Source organism: Cetorhinus maximus, chromosome 24, assembly GCF_964194155.1.
Source record: "Cetorhinus maximus chromosome 24, sCetMax3.hap1.1, whole genome shotgun sequence".
Lineage (NCBI taxonomy): Eukaryota > Metazoa > Chordata > Chondrichthyes > Lamniformes > Cetorhinidae > Cetorhinus > Cetorhinus maximus.
In genome coordinates this window covers 38,823,558-38,845,889 of record NC_135902.1, presented here as the reverse complement: position 1 = coordinate 38,845,889, position 22,332 = coordinate 38,823,558, and the positions used below count along the sequence as shown (strand labels likewise).

The window sequence follows — 22,332 nt, the reverse complement described above, 5'->3', positions numbered from 1 at the left end:
TAATTCCACGCAGAACTGTTTCCTGTCATCTGATTCATTTTAAAAAAGGTCTTCTTCAACTTTTGGATCACTGCACTCTTATGCTACAGCCTCCTTTAACAGCTACTGAATCAATAATGCACATTTCATTATTGGCAATATTTCTATTGCTATTCTATTCATATCTGCAGCTTTAGACTTCTCCTGCACAAAGTCCCACACACAGCTTTGCCAAGCTGTACTGGCTCTCAATATTCCAGGGAATGAACTTCAAAATCGCTATCCTTATTTCATTAACAGTGCCTTGAACATGACCCCAAGGTTGCCTTTGAGATTCAAGAGAAAAACTATGTAAGCTGCCTGAAAACGGCCATAGAATATGAAGTCGAGGCTTTCAAATGACAACTGGAAAGTGAATAGTTAATGCAGGCCTTTGACCAATTAAATCATAAATTCATTATCTCTGGTTCAAATCCTGGGAAGCAGCACATTGTGATACTAATTAGGTCACAAGTCTTCATATTTATGAGGGTTCCTGTTAAAAATAAGGCTGTAAGGATGGGTGGGTAGGGGATGGCATAGGATTGGGTGTAGACTCAACAAATTTGGAGATGTGTGCTTTAAGTAATAACTTGTTGGAGATGGTTGACACAAAAAATGGGAAATTCTTCTGAAACAGAAGTTATTCAGACGCAGTAAAAGTATCAGTCTTTCTTAATCTCTTTGTGTTAATCAGAAGACTTATATAGGAGGTATTCTTAACAGTAAGAGGTGCTTTTAAGGACAGGGTGTCAGAGTTGGGGTGTTCAAAGCTAAATTGTGGCCACATTAACCATGATATGCAGTCTAAGAGTACCACTTAACTGCGAGTAGTACAAAAGACGAGAGGAAAAGCCAGCTTAGATATCATCACTCCTGTATAAAGCAGGTTCCGTAGGAACTGAAGATCCAAGTGAAACGGATAACTTGGCTGTAAAAGGGTTGATTGACTTAACACTCCAGAAGCTAATACCTGCATCAGGAGGAAGAAAGGATATTAATTTAAACAGTCCACTCATGCGGATGAGGTCATGCAAGCTCTGAATAGATTGACTATTGAAAGCTATTAACTTATCTGATCACTGCTATTATTAATATTCAGCACTGACAGCATTAATTCTAATTCATAGTGGTGCACTGAATTGTCTGTGTTGCTTTTTTGTTTAAGTAACACCATTAATTAATGATTTGCTGCTCAATGCTATGTAACTCTGATGTCTAATAAGTGATCGTGTACCCAACTTGCGATTTGTAATCAATAAATAGTGCCCAGTGCACGACTTGTGCTCTGGTGTCGTCCTTGATGATTTGGCAAGTCAATTGACTCACTCAGCAGCTTAAATGTAAACTAATTGTAGGCTAGTAAATTTTGCTTGAAACTGGTTAGTGTTAGAGAATTGAGTGAGGCCTCATTCATCCCAAACTTATGCAGGGAGGTAAAACTCTTGTCAAAGAAACCATTTAAGGAGAGAATTTAAAAATTGTATTGCTCCTAGGCATGCATTTGTCAGAGTACAGAAACCTAGCTTTTTAACATTATTTTCATGATTTTGTTTCACTCCATATGAGTGATCTCTGTTCCTCTCACTGTATTACTCCTTATTCTTCACTTCCTCCACTCCACCAGTTTAGGAAGATATTCCTGTTTCCCCACCAGTTATAATTTCTCAGGCCCATTAGGTACTGAGCATTGCACTGATATGAATTATTGCAGTACTAGCAGAGGCCTGGGGGCAATACACTTATGGTCCAAAAAAGGGAACCAAGGTCAAAAATGAATGCTGAGAGATTTAGGTTTACAACAAAGGGACAAAAGATCACTGACAACTTTATAAGGTATTTTATCGTAATTGAGAGAAATATGGTACTCTGATTAGTTGAACACTGGTTCAAGATGTAACTGCTAATAGGCAGCATAGTGGAGCAAGCATTCTAATAGCAAGCACAAAACCATGGAGTAGAATCATCTTCCACCCTGCTGAGATCCTGCTCAAGCTAGTGGGCATCTACTGGTGATGGAAGGAATAATTGACTTGAATTTTCATTTGCTAGTACAGAGCTTGAGTATTGCTGAAAAAAAAGGTGTGTTGAAGCTTTTCATCTTGCACTCATCAGGGCACTTTGCAAGAATATCAATAAAAGGAGAAAACAACAACATATACTGTATGAGAAGAGAGTTCTGATTGGTTGACATGTGGACTCTGATTGGTAGAGGTGTTGCCATGGAGAATGCACCAGTTGATGGTTACTGACAATTAACTGCCAAGAACTGTTTGAAATTTAAACCAGACAGCTTAACACTGATTAGTGAAGGCACTGTCCTGAGGAATGAACCAGTGAATGGCTGTCACTTATTTGTTTAGTAGAAACAGGCAGAATGTGTGTACATGTTCTTACTATCTGCAAAGAACAGGGCCCCGTGTGTTAATATATGTATTTTCCATTACACGCAAATGCGCCATACTGCGAGCTTGGCTGACAATCTTAAATTGATTGTCAGCATAATTCTTAACACACTGAGGATTATTTAGAAAATGTTGTCCAACCGCAGAATCACATCTAATGTTGGACATTGTGTTTTGAGTTTTGCACGCATAGGCTGGTTGGGTAGGGTAGGGTCTATACCTTGATCGTTGTGAAGAGTGGCTGGGACATACTGTTTGATACAATCCACCAGTCTTTGGGATTTACAGCCTACATACCTAGCATCACACTGGCACTGAAATTCATATACCTTATTACTCATTTGCGTGATAGGCAGAACGTCTTTTTCGCTTGACGGCAGATCCTGTTAGTAGCAAATACCACTCGCATTGCTACTGCATGGTAGCAGTGTAAAACAGCTAGCTTCACCTGTTGCTCAAAGTCTTGAGATGCCTTTGCCTTTCCAGGGTAATCTGAGGTAGTCTGGGCACTTTTCAGGGCTGAAAGTGATGGCGTTAGGCCCGTTCATGAGTTTGCATGATATATAGTGCAAACTTGCCAACCAATTAGCACTCTCTTCTCATACAGTATAAATTGTTGCCTTCCCCTTCTATTGGCCTGATGAGTGCAAGACGAAAAACTTCGACATGTCTCTTTTTTCAGCAATACTCAAGCTCACATGAAGTCACGTTGTCATTAGGCTACTCTTGCACACTTACCATCACCTAGTTTAGGACCATTATTGCTGGAGGTCTGCAAAAAAGCCATTCTCTCAGCAGAACATGGTGCAAAGCCCAGTTAGATTATATCAATATTTGAGAAAAATAAGCTAAATTAAAGATTGACTGTTTGTACACTACATAAAATATTGACAGATACTATCATTCAGCTGGGCAATAAATAGAAATGGTGATAAGATAGCACAATGCCAAATCATAATAAAAATCCTTCTTATGTTTCAAAAGCTCTATAATCCAACAACAGACTTCTCTGTGTATTCTAATAAGGAACAAGGATTAATAGAAATGACTTGTATTTATTTAAAACATTTAATGGAATATAATGTCTCAAGGTGCCTCGCGGGAGTGTTAAAAAATAAAATTTGACGCCAAGCCACATAACCAAGTATAAGGTGGAAAGGGACAGTGTGAGTTAGAACATGGGAGCAGAATGCCTGTCTCTTTATGGGGTATATGGAACATTGCTTGTTCCAGTCCTACTCTGGCCCCCTCCCACAACTCTTTCTCTGGTACGTTGATAATTACTTCGGTGCTGCTTCATGCTCTCGTCGGGACCTGGAAAAATGTATTAATTTTGCTTCCAATCTCCACCCCTCCATCATTTTCACATGGGCCATCTTTGACACTTCCCTTCCCTTCCTTGACCTCTCTGTCTCAATTTCTGGTGATAGACTGTCCACCAATATCTATTACAAGCCTACCGACTCCCACAGCTACCTCGACTACAGCTCCTCACACCCCGCTTCCTGTAAGGACTCCATCCCATTCTCTCAGTTCCTTCGCCTCTGTCGCATCTGTTTTGATGATGCCACTTTCAAAAACAATTCCTCTGACATGTCTTCCTTAACTGAGGTTTTCCACCCACGGTGGTTGACAGGGCCCTCAACTGTGTCTGGCCCATCTCCTGCTCATCCACCCTCACGCCTTCTCCTCCCTCCCAGAAACATGATAGGGTCCCCCTTGTCCTCACTTATCACCCCATCAGCCTCCGCATTCCAAGGATCATCCTCCGCCATTTCTGCCAACTCCAGCATGATGTCACCACCAAACACATCTTCCCTTCACCCCCCCAGCGGCATTCCGTAGGGATCGTTCCCTCCGGGACACCCTGGTCCACTCCTCCATCACCCCCTACTCCTCAACCCCCTCCCACTGCACCTTCCCATGCAACTGCAGAAGATGCAACACCTGCCCCGTCACTTCCTCTCTTCTCACCGTCCAAGGGCCCAAACACTCCTTTCAAGTGAAGCAGCATTTCACTTGCACTTCCCTCAACTTAGTCTACTGCATTCGTTGCTCCCAATGCGGTTTCCTCTACATTGGAGAGACCAAACGCAGACTGGGTGACCGCTTTACGGAACACCTTTGGTCTGTCCGCAAGCATTACTCAGACCTCCCTGTTGCTTGCAATTTCAACACTCCACCCTGCTCTCATGCCCACATGTCTGTCCTTGGTCTGCTGCAATGTTCCAGTGAAGCTCAATGCAAACTGGAGGAACAGCACCTCATCTTCCGACTAGGCACTTTACAGCCTTCCGGACTGAAAATTGAGTTCAACAACTTTAGATCATGAACTCTCTCCTCCGTCCCCACCCCCTTTCCGTTTCTTCCCCCTCCTTTTTGTTTTTCCAATAATTTACATAGATTTTTCTTTTCCCACCTATTTCCATTATTTTTAAATGTATTTCCACCATTGTTTATCTCTACCATTTAGCCTTTTTAGTATTCCTTCACCCCACCCCCACTAGAGCTATCTGTACCTTGTCTGTCATGCTTTCTACTCTTAATTAGCACATTCCTTTAGATAATATCACCACCTTCAACACCTCTTTGTCCTTTTGTCTGTGACATCTTTTGGTTATCTGCACCTATTACTGGCTTCTTGTCCCAACAACACCCCACCCCCTTAAACCAGCTTATTTCACCCCTTTCCTATTTTTACTTAGTTCTGTTGAAGGGTCATGAGGACTCGAAACGTCAACTGTGCTCTTCTCCGCCGATGCTGCCAGACCTGCTGAGTTTTTCCAGGTATTTCTGTTTCTGTTTTTGTTGTGAGCAGAATTTTAGATGACCTCAAGTTTACAGAGAATAGAAGGTGGAAGACTGTCCAAGTGTGCATTGGAAAAGTCAAGTTTATATGTAACAAAGGCATAGATGAGGGTTTAATTGGCAGATGAACTGAGACAGCGACAAATTTGGATGATGCTACGGAGGTGGAAGTAGGCAGTCATGGTGATAACAGCAAGGTTGTGAACAGTCTAGTTAGCCTGAGAGTGTTGCCAGGGATAGCGATGGACCAAGTGGCTAGGGACTGGAGTTTGTCTTGGAGATTGAAGACAATGGGTGTGTTTTTCGCACTCACCGCTGCTGGGATCTTCCGGTCCTGCTGCAAGTCAATGGATTTCTGGCGGGGGCACTGCCTCACTTGCGGGGGGTCCCGCCCGCGACGGGGCCGGAAAATTGCGGCCAATGGCTTCTATTATGACACAGCCGATTGTAAAGGTTGAGTTGTTCAAATCCCAGAGGGAAACTTGAAACAACTGCCATAACCCATTGTTGCAATTTGTACGTTTCGAGATGCAGGCTTTGAATTCAGTGGTAATAAGACCACTGAGTCTCGTGTTTTTTTTTATAAAACTAAACATTTATTAATACAAGGAAGATTGTAAGCACATACATATGTCTACAAGATTACTACTGTAATAACTACAAAGTCCCCAACTTAATCTGACTCTCAGTTATACCACCATGAAGGCAACAGTAAATCTCATAGATTTAAAGAGACACCTGGCAAAGCACACCCTGGGCAGTCACATTCAAAATGAGTTTCTTTGAGCTCTGGGTCCTTGCAGACAGCAGTTTGAAGCTTACAGGCTGGAGGCTTCTCATACTTGTTGGATCTTAAAATGCCTCTACCTTACCCAAAATCTCTTTTCTCCTTTATACATATCTTTCTCTTTGAATGTAAATTTTCCATTGTATCACGAGGCTTTTAACTTTACCTCTTCTAACAATAACATCCTTTCATCCCACCAATTTTATTAGTAAGTGAAAAAAATAAACACATTGCTTGGCATCTTCTAGCGAGGTGTAAGATTTCACTCGCAGTCTTGAATGATTTCTTTTAACAAATGCAAATTTATCTTCCATCCTCCTTGTGTTTACATAATTAACATCTCAAAACTACTATACATCAAAACACCCAGACTAGCTGGCTTTAATCCAATTAAGACACACACAGACATGTACAAAGACACAGACCCCACTAGAATTCTATTTTTAAAAAAAAATTCCAATAACATTATAGACATTAATATCTCTTCATGACAGCTTCCATCTTCCCAATAATTAACTGGAGGAAATTTCTGCTTACCCATTACTGGATGATGGACAAGCTGTCTGATAAATTAGATTCAGCAGAGGGGAGAGCTAGGCGTTGTCAGCATATATGTGGAAACTAATACTGTGCTTTTGGATGATGTCACTGAGAGATAGCATGCAGATGAAAAATAGTTGGAGGCCAATGATAGATCCTTGGGGGAAGATTAGTGGTAATGTTTTTGGGATCAGGAAGAGAAACGACTACAGATGATGCTTTGCCCATGACCGAAAAGAACAGAACCAGCTGAGTGGGGTGCCACCCATTTGAATGATGACAGATGTAATTTGGAGGAGGATGGTATGGTCAACAGTATCAAAGGCTGCAGACAGGTCAAAAAATGTTAGAAGGGATAGACTGATATAGGATGAGATGATGCAGTCAAACAGCTGCTAAAGAAAAGTAACAGGGCATCTGACATTGACTGATTTGTGGAATTTTGCTGAAAGAAAGAACAGAGCCAGTTTTGTACTTCAAATTTATTTAAAAGCAAAATACAAGGAAAAAATAATTGAACTCAATTGGTGTAATTTTGAATACCTGCTCCAATATTAAAATATCCATTTATTTTCATATTGTAATGCTCAGAATTCACCAAAAAACACAAGTCTTTCAAAGTTCATTGTATTTACACGAAATTTTTAACAAACACTTATGGTAAAAGTACATTTGGAGTTTTTGTTATGCCATTAAAAATTTGCAACTGCTTTCATATAGCAATTTATGGGAAAGGATTGTACGGTAAATGTAAAATGCTTTCCTCTCCACAATATAGATTGGAGTAAGGAAAAATGCTGCTTTGCTATTCACCTCATACCCTCCTGCTATTCTAGTTTGGAACTCACCATGGAGCCCCTTTCTGCCAATGTGAACCATGAACTCAGTCAGGAAGCAATCCCATACAGTAAACAGAAATCCTCTTCAAACCAAGGTGCTGATCAAGAGGTTTCAAAAACTGCTATAATGCTTCCTACCTCCCCATAATATCAGGGAGATATTCTTCCTTTTCCTTTGAAGCCTTGTTTCATGTAGTGAATGGTGCTGAGATGCAGTCATCCTGGCTCTTCCAAACCCATGGAACTCCCTGCATTATCTGAACCCTCCAAATGATGTGCGGTTCCCAAGTGTGCACAAACATAACAGCCCTAAATGTGAAGTTTTCCTCTGTATGCACCAACAAAGGCATGCATTCTGCTTTCAAAGAGAAGATAATAATTCGATAGCAGTGTTTTTTGGGATGCATATTGCTCTTTCATTCAGAACCGAAATGAGTGGTTATGTCCATGCCAAAATAATTACACGTTACTGTTAACACAGAATCATATACGATAGGAGGCCATTCAGCCCATTGTGCCTGTGCTGGATTTTTGAAAGAGCCACCAATTGGACCCTCCCCTTGCAAATTTATCCTTCTTAAGCAGAGATCTAATTCCCTTTTGAAATTTACCACTAACTGCTTCCGCCACCCTTTCAGGCAATGCATTCCAGATCATAACTTGCTAAGTAAAAGAATTCTCATTTCCTCCATGGTGTTTTTTGTGAATTATTTTAAATCTGCAACTTCCACTTATCAGTTATGATTTATTTCCCAAAAATTAGCAGACAGAAGGAATTTTCTGTTCTATAACATGCCATACTGTGTCCCAGGAATGTCGCAAATTATCATGTAAGTTACTTTTAAGAGTGGTTACTGTTGTTATGTAGAACATGATTAGTTTGTAGGTTATTACTGTTTATAATTATCCCAAAAACATAATTTCTCAAAACGGTAAATAATCTAAAACAAAATACCTCCACCAGCGAATAGAGAGCATAAAAAGTTCAATGCAACATACTATTATCTGCACAGTTCGAATACCATTGACTTAAATAAATAAGGACCATAAAAAACCTGGCAAAAAACACTGGTAAGTGTGAATGTAAAGCTGTCACCAATCTCCCTGCTTTCAGGAAAATTGAGCCAATTGAATATGGAAAATCAACTCCTGTCAATTCTTTTGCATAAACACTGCTGTGGAACATTCTTAAGGTCCAAAAATCAAGAAAAGATAAATACATGGCAGTAGTTAGCAAAATTACAATGCTGTAATAAATCAATAAAAACAAAATACCACAAATCTATTGACATTTTCCAAAGTCATTTAGGGATTCATCACTCTGGGTAAAAACAAATAGAAATCCTTTTAATTGTGCAAGACAACAGTGGTACAAGATAGATCAAACAAGGAGACTGCTGAAGACAGCAAACAGAGTAGGTCTTACCACACTTTTGTCATAGTTCACTGAGTAACTTATGGCTGTCACAGATCTCAAAGGAGAGCATTGGCCTTTCAGCACCGCCACCACCCCTCACCCCTCACCCCCACTCCCAAAAATATTCAAACAGATTCATTCAGAATTCTGTTCAAGTACAAAGGATTCTCTCTGTATCATTCTCATCAATTCCATTTCAAATGATGTACAGCAATTTTTTCCAAACTAACAATCAGAATCCAATCATAAATATCCCTTATTCTACCTTCTGCTAGACTTTATCACTGATTTACAATCATGCTGTGAGGACTTTCTTGATATAAGTAGATTTTGCTTCACTTTCTTCAAAACCAAGTAATTGTAAACTGTTCTCCCATTGGAATGGACAGATTATGCAAAGTGAGCACCTGAAAGGAAAATGGAAAATCAAATACATGACACGAATAGAACCAACAAGTCTGCTTCTATATTCAGTCCATGTCCAAATGTAGTCCATGTCTAAATGCAGCAAGGCCTGGACAATATCCAGGCTTGGGCTGACAAGTGGAAAGTAACATTCATGTCACACAAGTGCCAGGCAATGACCATCTCCAACAAGAGAGAATCTAATCATCGCTCCTTGATGTTCAATGGTATTAGCATTACGGAATCCCCTGCTATCAACATCCTGGGGGGGGTTACTGTTGACCAGAAACGGAACAGGACTAGCCATATAAATACTCTGGCTACAAGAGCGGGTCAGAGGCTAGGAATCCTGTGCCGAGTTAACTCACCTCCTGAATCCCCAAAGCCTGTTCACCATCTACAATGCACAAGTCAGGAGTGAGATGGAATACTCTCCACTTACTCTCCGCTGGCCTGGATGAGTCCACCGATGCACAGTAGCAGCAGTGTGTACCATCTACAAGATGCACTGCAGGAATTCACCAAGGATCCTTAGACAGCACCTTCGAAACCCACGACCACTATCATCTAGAAGGACAAGGGCAGCGGATACATGGGAACACCAGCACCTGGAAGTTCCCCTCCAAGTCACTCACCATCCTGACTTGGAAACATATCGCCGTTCCTTCACTATCGTAGGGTCAAAATCCTGGAACTCCCTTTCTAACAGCATTGTGGGTGTACCTACACCACATGGACTGCAGCGGTTCAAGAAGGCAGCTCACCATCACCTTCTCAAGGGCATCTAGGGATGGGCAATAAATGCTGGCACAGCCAGCGAAGCCCACATCCCATGAATGAATAATTTAAAAAATTCTTGCTTATTATGGAAAATTTGAAAAGAATACTTTTTGTAGATTTCGCATGATTTAATATAGAGTTGAATTCAACTCCCTTCAATAGTCAGCAAGGCACTGAAGGAGACAAATTATTCATCAATGCAGATCTCAGATTTACCACCACCATCTCCTTCTTTAGCCAAGTTAGCTTATCCCAGCCAGGGCAGTGTGGGGCTGCAACCCATGGTTGGGAAATTGAAAATGACCACAATTCTCACTCTGGATTGCTATCCAGTGGTCCTTGTGTAGGATGAAGTCAAGCTTAACAGTCATTTCCCCATGAGTATATAGTCTGCCAAAATTCACTGTCTTAGGTCATGCATTGAAAGATGGTAACTTGGGTAATATATCATGAAGTTTCAGAACCCATGACACAAAATCTCAGCAAGGAGTCAACATCTTAGGGAGAAAGCAAATTTCATAGGGTGAGAAATATATGCAAACATTTTTGAATTTTGAAAACATATTTCATTTGTGTTTATCAAGATGTTTAAAATGCTATTTAGACAGAGCCAGGACCTCACCTTTGTGTCTGTCCTGTAGGAGAAGTCTGTGATCCAGAATCCATTAACAGAAACTTTGTGTGGGGCAGATGGAACTCCAAACACAAAGACGCTGCCCAGTTTAAGGCCATCTATCTGGCTGTTCAAATGGATTATCTCACTGAACAGCATATTCTGAGGGGGAAAATTACAGATAGAAAAATTACCACACACAATCAAATCTCATAACTTGTGTCAATTTCTCAAGCTACAGCAGTGTATAAAATAGGAGCATTGCAACCCAGTAGAAGTGTGTGAATAACACAAGATTACTACTTTGGAAAATTTTTTTTATAATTATAACCACTCACTAACCTTTCCATTAATAAAAAACCCAAAATGAAATATCCAGAAAATGCCTGTTTAATTACAAGTTAGGATGAGGGAAATCTATAGGGTTAGCTTTAACTTGGATGTTTTGTATTAATTTAAAGTTAATTTCCTCCTTGCGATTCCCTAAGGAATCTCCTATCACAAGTGTTCTTCTTTCAGCTCAGGGGCTGGGCAGCAAGTCATTTGGGTTTTTCTTGCTAATGTTGATTTTGCAGGGCTACTTGCAGGGTTTGTGCATTTGGCTCTGATGAAAGGACATCAACCTGTAAAGTTTACTGTTTCCTTCTACACAGATGCAGCCAGATGTGATATTTCTAGCATTTTCTGTTTTATTTCAGATTTCCATCATCCACAATATTTTGTTTTGTAATAATTCAGTCAGCTTTTGTATTGGTTGCATGTGGCTTATGCTGGCAATTCAAATTTGCTTCCTCATGGGTTTAAAGTATCATGTACGAACAAAGCACCCGTTGATTCAGAGAGATACCAGCTGCTATTTTATGAAATCCAGGGAAGGATATGGATGTGTTTCAAGCTTAAATTCTACACAATCAACACTAATAATGAAGTGTTTGAAATCAGTCATACTTACATTTTTTGCTAGGAAGATAATTTCAGTATAATCACCATTTTCAAAACTCAGCAGGCTATCACCATCATCCCAGAAGAGTTCTCCTCTAGCAATTCCCTGATCAGACAGTGCCACTATCAGTTCAAATGGGTTTCCACGAGAGGCAGCAGTTGTGGTGTTGGGCTCCTTGATAGAACACAGATTTATGTATAAACATCATGAATACAGCATACATGAAAATTAAGAAAACACACATATCAGTACTAAGCTGTCACTGCTGAAGCTGTTCTTATACTGATAATGACAGGAGTGAAGTAGCCATACAGCTGCCCTCAGGACCAAGGAAAATCTGGGATAAAAGCAAAATACTGCGGATGTTGGAAATCTGAAATAAAAACAGAAAATGCTGCAAAAACTCAGCAGGTCTGCCAGCATCTGTGGAGGGAGAAACAGAGTTAATGTTTCGAGTCTATATGACTCTTCTTCAGAGCTAAAGAGAAGTAGAAATGTGATGGATTTTATACTGTTTAAGAGGGGGTGGAGTAGGTGGAGCAAAACAGAAGGTCAGGTATAGGTGGGTGCTGATAGTGGCATAAAGGTAAGATAGAATTTGTTAATAGCAGAACAAGGGTCAGCGCTCTGCAAGAGCACTTGTCACCTTCTTTAGTCTAACACTATCATTAACACTCCCTTTGTCGTGTGTCCATGACATCTTTGTCAAATTTCTCCTTAGCTCCCACCTATCCCCCTCCTTCTATTTTGCTTCACCTGCTCCACCCTCTCTTAAACAGATTAAATTCCATGACATTTCTACTTCTCTTTAGCTCTGAAGAAGTCATATGGATTCAAAACATTAACTCTGTTTCTCGCTCCACACATACTGCCAAACCTGCTGAGTCTTTCCAGCATTTTCTGTTTTTATAGCAAGGAAAATCTGGCCCTGGAAAGTGTGGGAAATATAGACTTTGCCTCTTGTATACTGTTAGCTGACAGGATGGCGTATGGGAAAACAAGCACTTTTTCCCTTTTAGCCTTCCAATCACTAGTGATATGTTGCAAAGCAAAAAAAAGACTGGCACTCAAGAGATCAACTGGATCTCACCACCAATGCTGCTCCCTTGGAGACCTAATGCACAATACAAATAAGTACATTGAGATCAAAGTGCTCACAGCAGGTGGCTTCTGATTGTGGTTAAAAGAGCTGAACTTAGAGAATAACAATTCCGATCTAACGTGTTCGACCTGTTATGTCCATGGATGAAAAAGGAAATAAAACAATAAAACAGAAAAAGGAGGTTTATAACATATGCCAGACAAAGAGTACAGTAGAATAGGCACAGATCAAGATAGTGCACTAGATGTTGTATATATGAACTTTCAAAGCATTTGATAAAATACTTTGTAACAAGCTTATTTGGAAAATAGCAGTACATAATACTAAAGGGGCAGTTGTACCATGGTATGTAATTGGTTGGGGAATGGCATTCAGAGAGTACAAGTGAACTGATGTTTTTCTGACCGGAGAGGAGCATGCACTAGGGCCCTCTAGAGGACAGTATTAGGATCACTGACTGTTTCTCTTGCTTTATAAATGGCCTAGACTTTGGCTTAAGAGGCACAATTCTTAACTTTGTGGATGATACAGAACTTGGCAACATAGTAAATACTAAGCACGGTAGTACCAGACTTAAGGAGGATATGGACTAGTGAAAAAGGCAAACACAATTTAATGCAGTTAATTGCAAAGTGATACAGTTTGGGGGAAACAAAATGGAGAGGCAGTATAATCTAAATGATACTATTTTAAAAGTGGGTGGGGCGCCTACAAGAGCAGGCAGACCACCAGCAGCACAGTCACAAGTTTTTTGAAGGTGGCAAAGCAGTGCAGTAAGCAGCTAAAAAGCATACGGGATACTTGGCTTTGTGAAAAGGGGCAGAGGAAACAAAAATAAGGAAGTCATGCTAAGACTTCACAGACCCATGGTTCGGCCCAAGCTGGAACAGTGTATAATTCTGGGCACCATACTTCAGGATGGATGTCGGGGCCCTAGAGAGGGCAAGTTGGGGGTAAACCAGGATAACCATCCTGACTTGCAAATATATTGCCTTTCCTTCATTGTCGCTGGGTCAAAATCCTGGAACTCCCTCCCTAACAGCACTGTGGGTATACCCACACCACAAGGACTGCAGCGGTTCAAGAAGACAGCTCACCATCATCTTCTCAAGGGCAATTAGGGATGGACAATAAATGCTGGTCTAGCCAGTGATACCCATATGCTGTAAATGAATTTTTAAAAAACCTCTATTGGGTCTCCAATATGAGGCATGAGGAACTTCAGTTGGGTGGAGAGATTGGAGAAGCTTGGATTATCGTCCTCACAGCAAAAGGAGACCCAATAGAGATTTTTTAAAAATTCATTTACGGCATGTGGGCATCGCTGGCTAGGCCAGCATTTATTGTCCATCCCTAATTGCCCTTGAGAAGATGGTGGTGAGCTGTCTTCTTGAACCGCTGCAGTCCCTGTGGTGTGGGTACACCCACAGTGCTGTTAGGGAGGGAGTTCCAGGATTTTGACCCAGCGACTGAAGGAATGGCGACATATTTCCAAGTCAGGATGGTGAGTGGCTTGGAGGGGAACTTCTAGGTGGTGGTGTTCCCATGTATTTGCTTCCCTTGTCCTTTTAGATGGTAGTAGTCGTGGGTTTGGAAGGTGTTGCCTAAGGAGCCTTGGTAAGTTCCTGCAGGGCATCTTGTAGATGGTACACACTGCTGCCAGTTTGTCGGTGGTGGAAGGAGTGAATGCTTGTGGATGTGGTGCCAATCAAGTGGGCTGCTTTGTCCTGGATGGTGTCAAGCTTCTTGAGTGTTGTAGGAGCTGCACTCATCCAGGCAAGTGGAGAGTATTCCATCACACCCCTAACCTGTGCCAGGCTTTGGGGAGTCAGGAGATGAGTTACTCATCACAGGATTCCTAGCCTCTGGCCTGCTGTTGTTACCACAGTGTTTATATGGCTAGTCCAATTCAGTTTCTGGTCAATGGTAACCCCCAGGATGTTGATAGTGGGGAATTCAGCGATGGTAATACTATTGAATGTCAAGGGGCCATTGTTTAAATTCTTTCTTGTTGGAGATGGTCATTGTCTAACACTTACTATGGCGCAAATGTTACTTGCCATTTGTCAGCCCAAGCCTGGATATTGTCCAGGTCTTGCTGCATTTAGACATGGAATGCTTCACTACCTGAGGAGTGGTAGTTGCATGCTGTACATTGTGCAATCATCAGCGAGCATCCCCACTTCTGACCTTATGAAGGAAGGAAGGTCACTGATGAAGCAGCTGAAGATGACTGGGCCTAGTCTACTATCCAGAGGAACTCCTGCAGTGATGTCCAGGAACTGAGATGACTGACCTCCAACAACCACCTTCCTTTATGCTAGGTATGACTCCAACCAGCGGAGAGTTTTCCCCCTGATTCCCATTGACTCCAGTTTTGCTTGGGCTTTTTGATGCTATACTCAGTCAAATGCTGCCTTGATGTCAAGGGCAGTCACTCTCACCTCACCTCTGGAGTTCAGCTCTTTTGTCGTTGTTTGAACCAAGGCTGTCATAAGATTAGAGGCTGAGTGACCTGGGCAGAACACAAACTGGGTTCAGTGAGCAGAGTATTGCTAGGCAAGTGCCGCTTAATAGCGCTGTTGATGACCCCTTCCATTGCTTTACTGATGATTGAGAGTAGGCTGATGAGGTGGCATTGGTCAGGTTGAATTTGTCATGCTTTGTTTACAGGACATACCTGGGCAATTTTCCACATTGCTGGTAGATGCTGGTGTTGTAACTGGAGTGGAACAGCTTGGCTAGGGGCACAGCAAGTTCTGGAGCACAAGTCTTCAGTACTATTGCTGGAATATTGTCAGGGCCCATAGCCTTTGCAGTATCCAGAGCCTTTAGCTGATTTTTGGTATCACGTGGAGTGAATCGAATTGGCTGAAAACTGGCATCGGTGATGTTGGGGACCTTGAGAGGAGACCGAGATGGATAATCCACTCGGCACTTCTGGCTGAAGATTGTAGCAAATGCTTCAGTCTTATCTTTTGCACTGATGTGCTGGGCTCCTCCATCATTGAGGATGGGGATGTTTGTGAAGCCTCCTGCTCCACTGAGTTGTTTAATTGGTCACCACCATTCATGACTGGATGTGGTAGGACTGCAGGGCTTAGATCTGATCTGTTGGTTCTGGAATTGCATAGCCCCATCACTTGCAGTTTATGCTGTTTGGCACGTACATAGTCCTGTGTTGCAGCTTCACCAGATTAACACACATTTTTGGGTATGCCTAGTATTGCTCCTGGCATGCTCTCCTACACTCATTGAACCAGGACTGATCTCCTGGCTTGCTGGTAATAGTAGAGTGGGGGATATACTGGGCCATGAGGTTACAGATTGTGGTTGAGTACAATTTTGCTGCTGTTGATGGCCTACAGTGCCTCATGGATGCCCAACCTTGAGTTGCTAGGTCTGTTTAAAATCTATCTCAATTAGCACGGTGGTAGTGCCGTACAACACGATGGAGGGTATTCTCAACGTGAAGGCAGGACGTTGTCTCCACAAGGACTGTGCGGTGGTCACTCCTACCGATAATGCCATGGACAGATGCATCTGTGGCAGGCAGGTCAGTGAGGATGAGGTTAAGTATGTTTTTCCCTCTTGTTGGCTCCCTCACCACCTGCTGCAGATGCAGTCTAGCAGCTATGTCCTTTAGGACTTGGCCAGCTTGGTCTGTGGTCGTGCCACCGAGCCACTCTTGGTGATGGACAGTTAAGTCCACCACCCAGAGTACATTCTGCATCCTTGCCACCCTCAGAGCTTCCTCCAACTGGTGCTCAACATGGAGGAGTACTGATTCATCAGCTGAGGGTGGGGCAGTATGTGGTAATCAACAGGAGGTTTCCTTGCCCGTGTTTGACCTGATGCCATGAGACTTCATGGGGGCCGGAGTCGATGTTGAAGGCAACTCCCTCCCGACTGTATACCACTGTGCTGCTACTTCTGCTGGATCTGTCCTGTCGGTGGGACATGACATACCCAAGTATGGTGATGGTGGTGTCTGGGACATGATCTGTAAGGCATGATCCCATGAGTATGACTATGTCAGGCTGTTGCTTGATTGGTCTGTGTGACAGCTCTCCCAATTTTGGCACAGGCCCCCATATGTTAGTAAGGAGGACTTTGCATGGTCAACAGGGCTGGGCTGTTGTTGTTGTGCCTACGTCGATGCCGGTGGTCCGCTTGGTTTCACTCCTTTTTAATGGCTTCTTAGTGGTTTGATACAACTGAGTAGCTTGCTAGGCCATTTCAGAGGGCATTTAAGAGTCAATCACATTACTGCAGATCTGGAGTCACATGTAGGCCAGACCAGGTGAGGACGGCAGATTTCCTTTCCTAAAGGACATTAGTGAACCAGGTGGGCTTTTTCGACAATGGTTTCATTGTCATCATTAGATTTTTAATTTCAGATTTTTATTGGATTCAAATCTGGGTCCACAGAGCATTACCCTAGGTCTCTGGATTACCAATGACAATACCACTAACCACCACCTGTACAACATTAGGAAGTGTTTTCATAGAGCAAGTAGGGAGAAACCGTTTCCTCTGACAAGTAGGTCAGCAGGAATGGGCTATGAGTGCTGGCCTTGCCATGGTGTCACATCCTGTGAATGATGAAATCAAAAAGTAACCAGAAGCCACAGATTTAAAATAATTGGCAAAAGGACAAGAGTGGAAATGAAGAGAATTTTTTTCACACAGCAGGTTAAGTTCTGGAATGCACTACACGAAAGGGTGGTGGAATCAGAATCCATAAGATTGTTTAAAAGGCATGCAGTTGAAGAGGAGTAATTTGCAGGGTTATCGAGAGTAAGCTAGGTTTGGGACTACATTTGAAGCTTTTTTCAAAGAGCCAACAAAGATGTGATGTGTCAAATAGCCTCCTTCTGTGCTGTAGAAATCTACGATTCATTAGCAGTAGCAGCAACAGGTGTCAAATGTCCTGGGTCTGAGAACTGGTACCATTTTTTTTTTACCTTAACCAGTTTGGTTTTCAGTCAGCCACTATTCTACAAAGGAATTTTTCATTTTTTTGTGTCATCAGAATGGAAAATACTTTATAATTTGCACATATGCAGTTCTTTCTCTGTTGAAGTCAGTTCTTTTTAATAGGCTCCACGATGTATATTTGACGAATTGTCACAGGAAGCCACAGCATTTGGTACATATGTATAGTTCTGTAACTTACAGGCTTATGACAATGTCACAACGTCTCATGGCAAAACTGTGCCTTGCAGTGAAAATGTTAACCTTTAAATGTGTTCCAATATACACTTTGCAAATAAGTTGAGAGTAAAGTTCAACATTGGGAGAAAAACAAAATGGGAAAGGAAAATCGGACAGGATGTCTAATGGTGGCTGATGTGCTGCCACCTGGTTTGCACTTCTCCATAACTTAAATTTCACCTCCACTGAAGTTACTTATATACTCGTACCTGCGTAGGCAAAATACAGCCTCCTCGTACATGAACATTTATGGTATCCAAGGGTGCCTGTAGTACAACGTATTGGCCCTTACTATGAATGGAGGAACCCTAGACATTGAAATACACAAAATCAGAGAGGTAATAAAATGATGACAAATTGGTAGCTTTACGCATAAACACACACACATATTGTATATTGGGAATAACTTGGTTGACTTTAACTGATCTACGACATGATTTCCACAAAGGAGTGGAGTAGATATTTATTCTGACTTTTGGTGGAGTTGAAAACTCCTATCACTGAATTCTCATTTTAACTGTTCTGTGCTTCACAAGACCAACATTGGACTAAAGCCTTTTTCTGACTTGTCTCTGATTCCACACAAGCAAAACAATCTGCATAAAAGCTAGGTTGGTCCAGCAATACTGTAGAGCAAGCAAACTGAACTGGAATAGAGAGATAAATGAGACCGCTAAACAGACGAGCATGATCTGATCTGAAAAGGATCTTAGATAAAGCAATGGCACAAATGCAGATTCAGTGACCACATGATGTAGTACACTATCCAGGACTATAGTGAATGTAAGAACATGTTCAAGAATGAGAATAATATAACACTTACATTGTATAGATTGTACCATGTTGTAGGGGGAAAATAACCAGAGACCTCCACTGTTTTAGGTTCCAATACTGGAGTGATGAGAAGTGTCTCCCCCCACATGAACTGACGATCAATGCTTGGTGTGTTCGGATCTTGAGGGAATCTGAAGCGAAGAACAGGCAGCATTTACCTATTTGGTGTAACTCCAACACAACTGACAAAATAGATCAGATGAAGCTATTTAAATATTTCTATTTTTTTAAAGTACTAATATGGAAATTTTAATACTTTCCAACAAAAAAAACATGAGATGGCAATGACAGTCACATGTACATTTACAAACATTAGATGTAACTGATGCCGCAAGACTTTCAATATCTTGCTGTTGAGTACCCAAACTCAGTTAGTTTTGCTGCTGTGGGATGATGTCGAACAAAGGCCAGACACTTCTCCTTGAAGTGGGGATAAGCAGGAAATATTGTATGTAAAGTCAGCTTTCGGCTACTCCAGCCAGCTGGCTCAGAGCAACGTAGTTAATGTTTGAGAGCAGGCTGTCCATCTGCCCTCTCATTAGCATGGGCAAAATATAATGAATTACAAAATGCTGTGATAGAATATACTCCCAGGCTACACCAAAAATAACTGATGTTTGCAGTTGGACCAATGATCATTCAGCACCTGAAGCCTGTTCCACCATACAGTTTGATTATGGCTGATTGTACTTCAAGTCCTTTTATACACCTTTGTTTTATATGCCTTAGTACCCTAACAATAAAAATCTATTGATTGATCATGAATATTTCAGCTTGATCCTTTTAGGGGAGCAGTTCCAGATTTTCATTAGCCATTCTGTGAAAAAAGTATAACCTGATTTCATTCCCAAATAGCCTAGTTTTAATTTTAAGATTATGCCTCTTGTTCTGCATACCCCCTACAGGAAATAGTTTTTTTTTAAATTTACCCTACCAACGCTCTATCAATTTAAATACCTTGATTAGATTACTCTCTAATCTTCTAAAGGTAGCACAAGCCAAGTTTGTGTAACTTGTCCTCAACTAAGAAACCTTTAAGGCCTGGTATCATTCTTGTGAATCTGTACTGTACATCTTCCAAGGTTAATGTATCTTTTCTGAGGTCCTGTCCCTAATACTTAATTCAGTACTCCAGATGGAGTCTGACCAAGGATCTGTACCACTGTAGCACAACTTCCTCCCCCTTGTCATCCACCCCCCCTTGAACAAAGGCCAACAGTCCATTTGACTTTCTGATTAGGTTTTTGCATTAACATTTGGTGATGCGTGGATACCTCTATCCCTTTGCTCCTCCATGGCTATTACCATTGAGAATATACTCCCAATTTGTCTGTCTCAGATCCAAAATAAATAAGTTCACATGTCCTCACATTGAACTCCATCTGCCATAATTTTGCTCACTCACTTAATCTGTCTATGTCACTTTATTCTTCATTCTCCTATCACACTACTTACTGTGATCTGCAAACTTAGATATAAAAGTCTATTCCTTTAACCAAGTCAATAGCATATGTGGTGAAAATCTGCAGCCCCAGGGACATCGCCATCGGAAAACAAACCCTTTATTCCTACTTTACGTCACCAACCTCCCAACCAATTACCAACACAAATCACAAGATTACCCCCGATCCCATGTGTTCTCACTTTGCTAATAATCTCTTGTGCAGATTGGAATGTCATATTATAGTCAGTCAGTCTAAATCTGGTTGAACAGACCTGGACGAACGGAGCCTCGTTACACTCAAAAAAAAATCTACACCCAATTCCAGGACATGACCAGGCAAGGATGTGAAAACTGTTAAAAAAAGAGGGTTTTGCTTCAGAAGTAATCTGAATGGTAAAATACGAACACGAGGTTTCTGATGACCCAAAGTTTAGTTGTGGAGTCAACCAACGGAAAAAGTTTGAAGTTTCAATTAAAATATGACTGGATTATCTGAAACAAATTCACAGGGACAAGAAAAGATTGGAGTAGTTTCAATCTGTCCTCAGATATGGCTATTATTTTCAAATCTCATTTCAAATAGTACTAAAAAGGTAACGTACTCAAATGACAGTGGCCGAACAACCATATCTCCAGCAGAGTGAGCTTTGTGGAACAGTGTGTAAAGGAAAGGCAGCAGCATGTATCTAGTGAAGAGAGCTTTCCGCATTGCTGATTGTGCTGACTCACTGAAGACGTATGGTTCCTGAGGCTGCAAAACAAAATACAGAGTCCTTTGTAACTGGTAATCACATCGAGTGGCAAATACTCATTTGTGCCAAACATGGACACACAGGGAATGATCCCTGAGCCTGAATGAACAGGCCTAATATTGGGCCTTGAGTCTCCATAACCAATGGGCCATGGATATCCAATAGGTGTCCACAAATAGCTCATCATAGAAGAGGCCTTAACGTTTAGGTCACTGGATGTCAGCAGAAGCCCTCAAGCAAGTCCTTAAAATCTATGAGGAAAGTGAGTTAACTGAGATGCACTTTTTTCCTTACACCAATATAGTGGCAGAGAGTCTGCTTCCTGTCCACCTTATTGGAAACTTACGTGTACATTCAGCCCCCGAGAAACTAACATGGCGCCTTCAAATACTTAGGCACTAGACTCGGATCAAGACATGTTGTCTTGTTTGCTTCTTAAGGCTTCTCCTTTCTGTGCATTTTTCTTTAGCTGGTATAGTGGGGCCAAGAGGCATCAAATCTTGCCATGACTCCCAACACAAATGTCATCCTGCTTTAACAAAATGTAAATGTTTAGGTTGAAAACAAGTTATATCTAAAAAGCCAAACACTTATTTAAATTTAACTCCGAGCACCAATTCTTCTTGTTTTGTTCATCCACGGCTCCTTCCGACAACTTATATTCATATAGTGCCCTTAACTTAAAATATCTCAAGGTGTCTCACAGGAGTGGTATAAAATAAAATTTGACTCTGAGCCACGTAAGACGATACTAGGGCAGATGGCCAAAAGCTTGGCCAAATAGGTAGATCTTAAGCAGCACTTTAAAGGGAGAAAGGTAGTGAGGTTTAAAGAAGGAATTTCAGAGCTTAGGGCCTGGCAGCTGAAGACATGGCCAGCAGTGGTTAAGCATTTAAACCAGGGTGCTCAAGAAGCCAGAATTAGATGAACCAAAAGTTAGGGAGGGGTGAGGACATGGAGGAATTTAAAAACAACAATGAGAATTTTAAAATCAAGGCAGTGCTTGACTGGGAGTCAATGTAGGTTAGCGAGCATAGGGTGATAAATGAATAGAAGTTGGTGCAAGTAAGGACATGGGTAACCTCAAGTTTATGGAGAAGGAACGTAGGAAGCAGCCAGGAGTGTGTTGCAACAGTCAAGTCTACAGGTAGCAAAGCCATGAATGAGAATTTCAGCAGATGAGCTTTAGCAGGGGTGGAGCTGGGTGATGTTATAGAGTTGGAAATAGGCAATCTTAGTGATGGCACAAATAGGTGGTCGAAAACTCATCTCAGGGGCAAATATGACAAGATTGTGAAGAATCTGGTTAGACTCAGACAGTTGCTAGGGAGGGGGCTGAAGTTCGTAGCGAGGGAAGGGAGTTTGGAGTGTGGATCGAAGGCAATGGCGTCAGACTTCCAGATATTTAATTACAGGAAATTTCTATTC

General features: G+C 41.5%; 1 protein-coding gene across 5 annotated transcripts in view; it reads right to left on the bottom strand.

The window, feature by feature from the left end:
* Positions 1-5,806: 5,806 nt before the first annotated feature.
* The window catches only part of LOC144699801 (lysosomal alpha-glucosidase-like), a 125,073-nt gene continuing 108,547 nt past the window's right edge, over positions 5,807-22,332 (bottom strand). For all 5 annotated transcript variants that reach the window (XM_078571051.1, XM_078571050.1, XM_078571054.1 and 2 more), the window contains exons 15-20: positions 20,755-20,903; positions 18,698-18,839; positions 18,084-18,182; positions 11,565-11,729; positions 10,622-10,774; positions 5,807-9,221 (exon numbers count right to left, since the gene is read on the bottom strand). In XM_078571051.1, the coding sequence (XP_078427177.1) occupies positions 9,159-9,221; positions 10,622-10,774; positions 11,565-11,729; positions 18,084-18,182; positions 18,698-18,839; positions 20,755-20,903 (771 nt within the window). In that variant the 3' untranslated portion in view covers positions 5,807-9,158. The remainder of the gene's footprint in view (positions 9,222-10,621; positions 10,775-11,564; positions 11,730-18,083; positions 18,183-18,697; positions 18,840-20,754; positions 20,904-22,332) is intronic.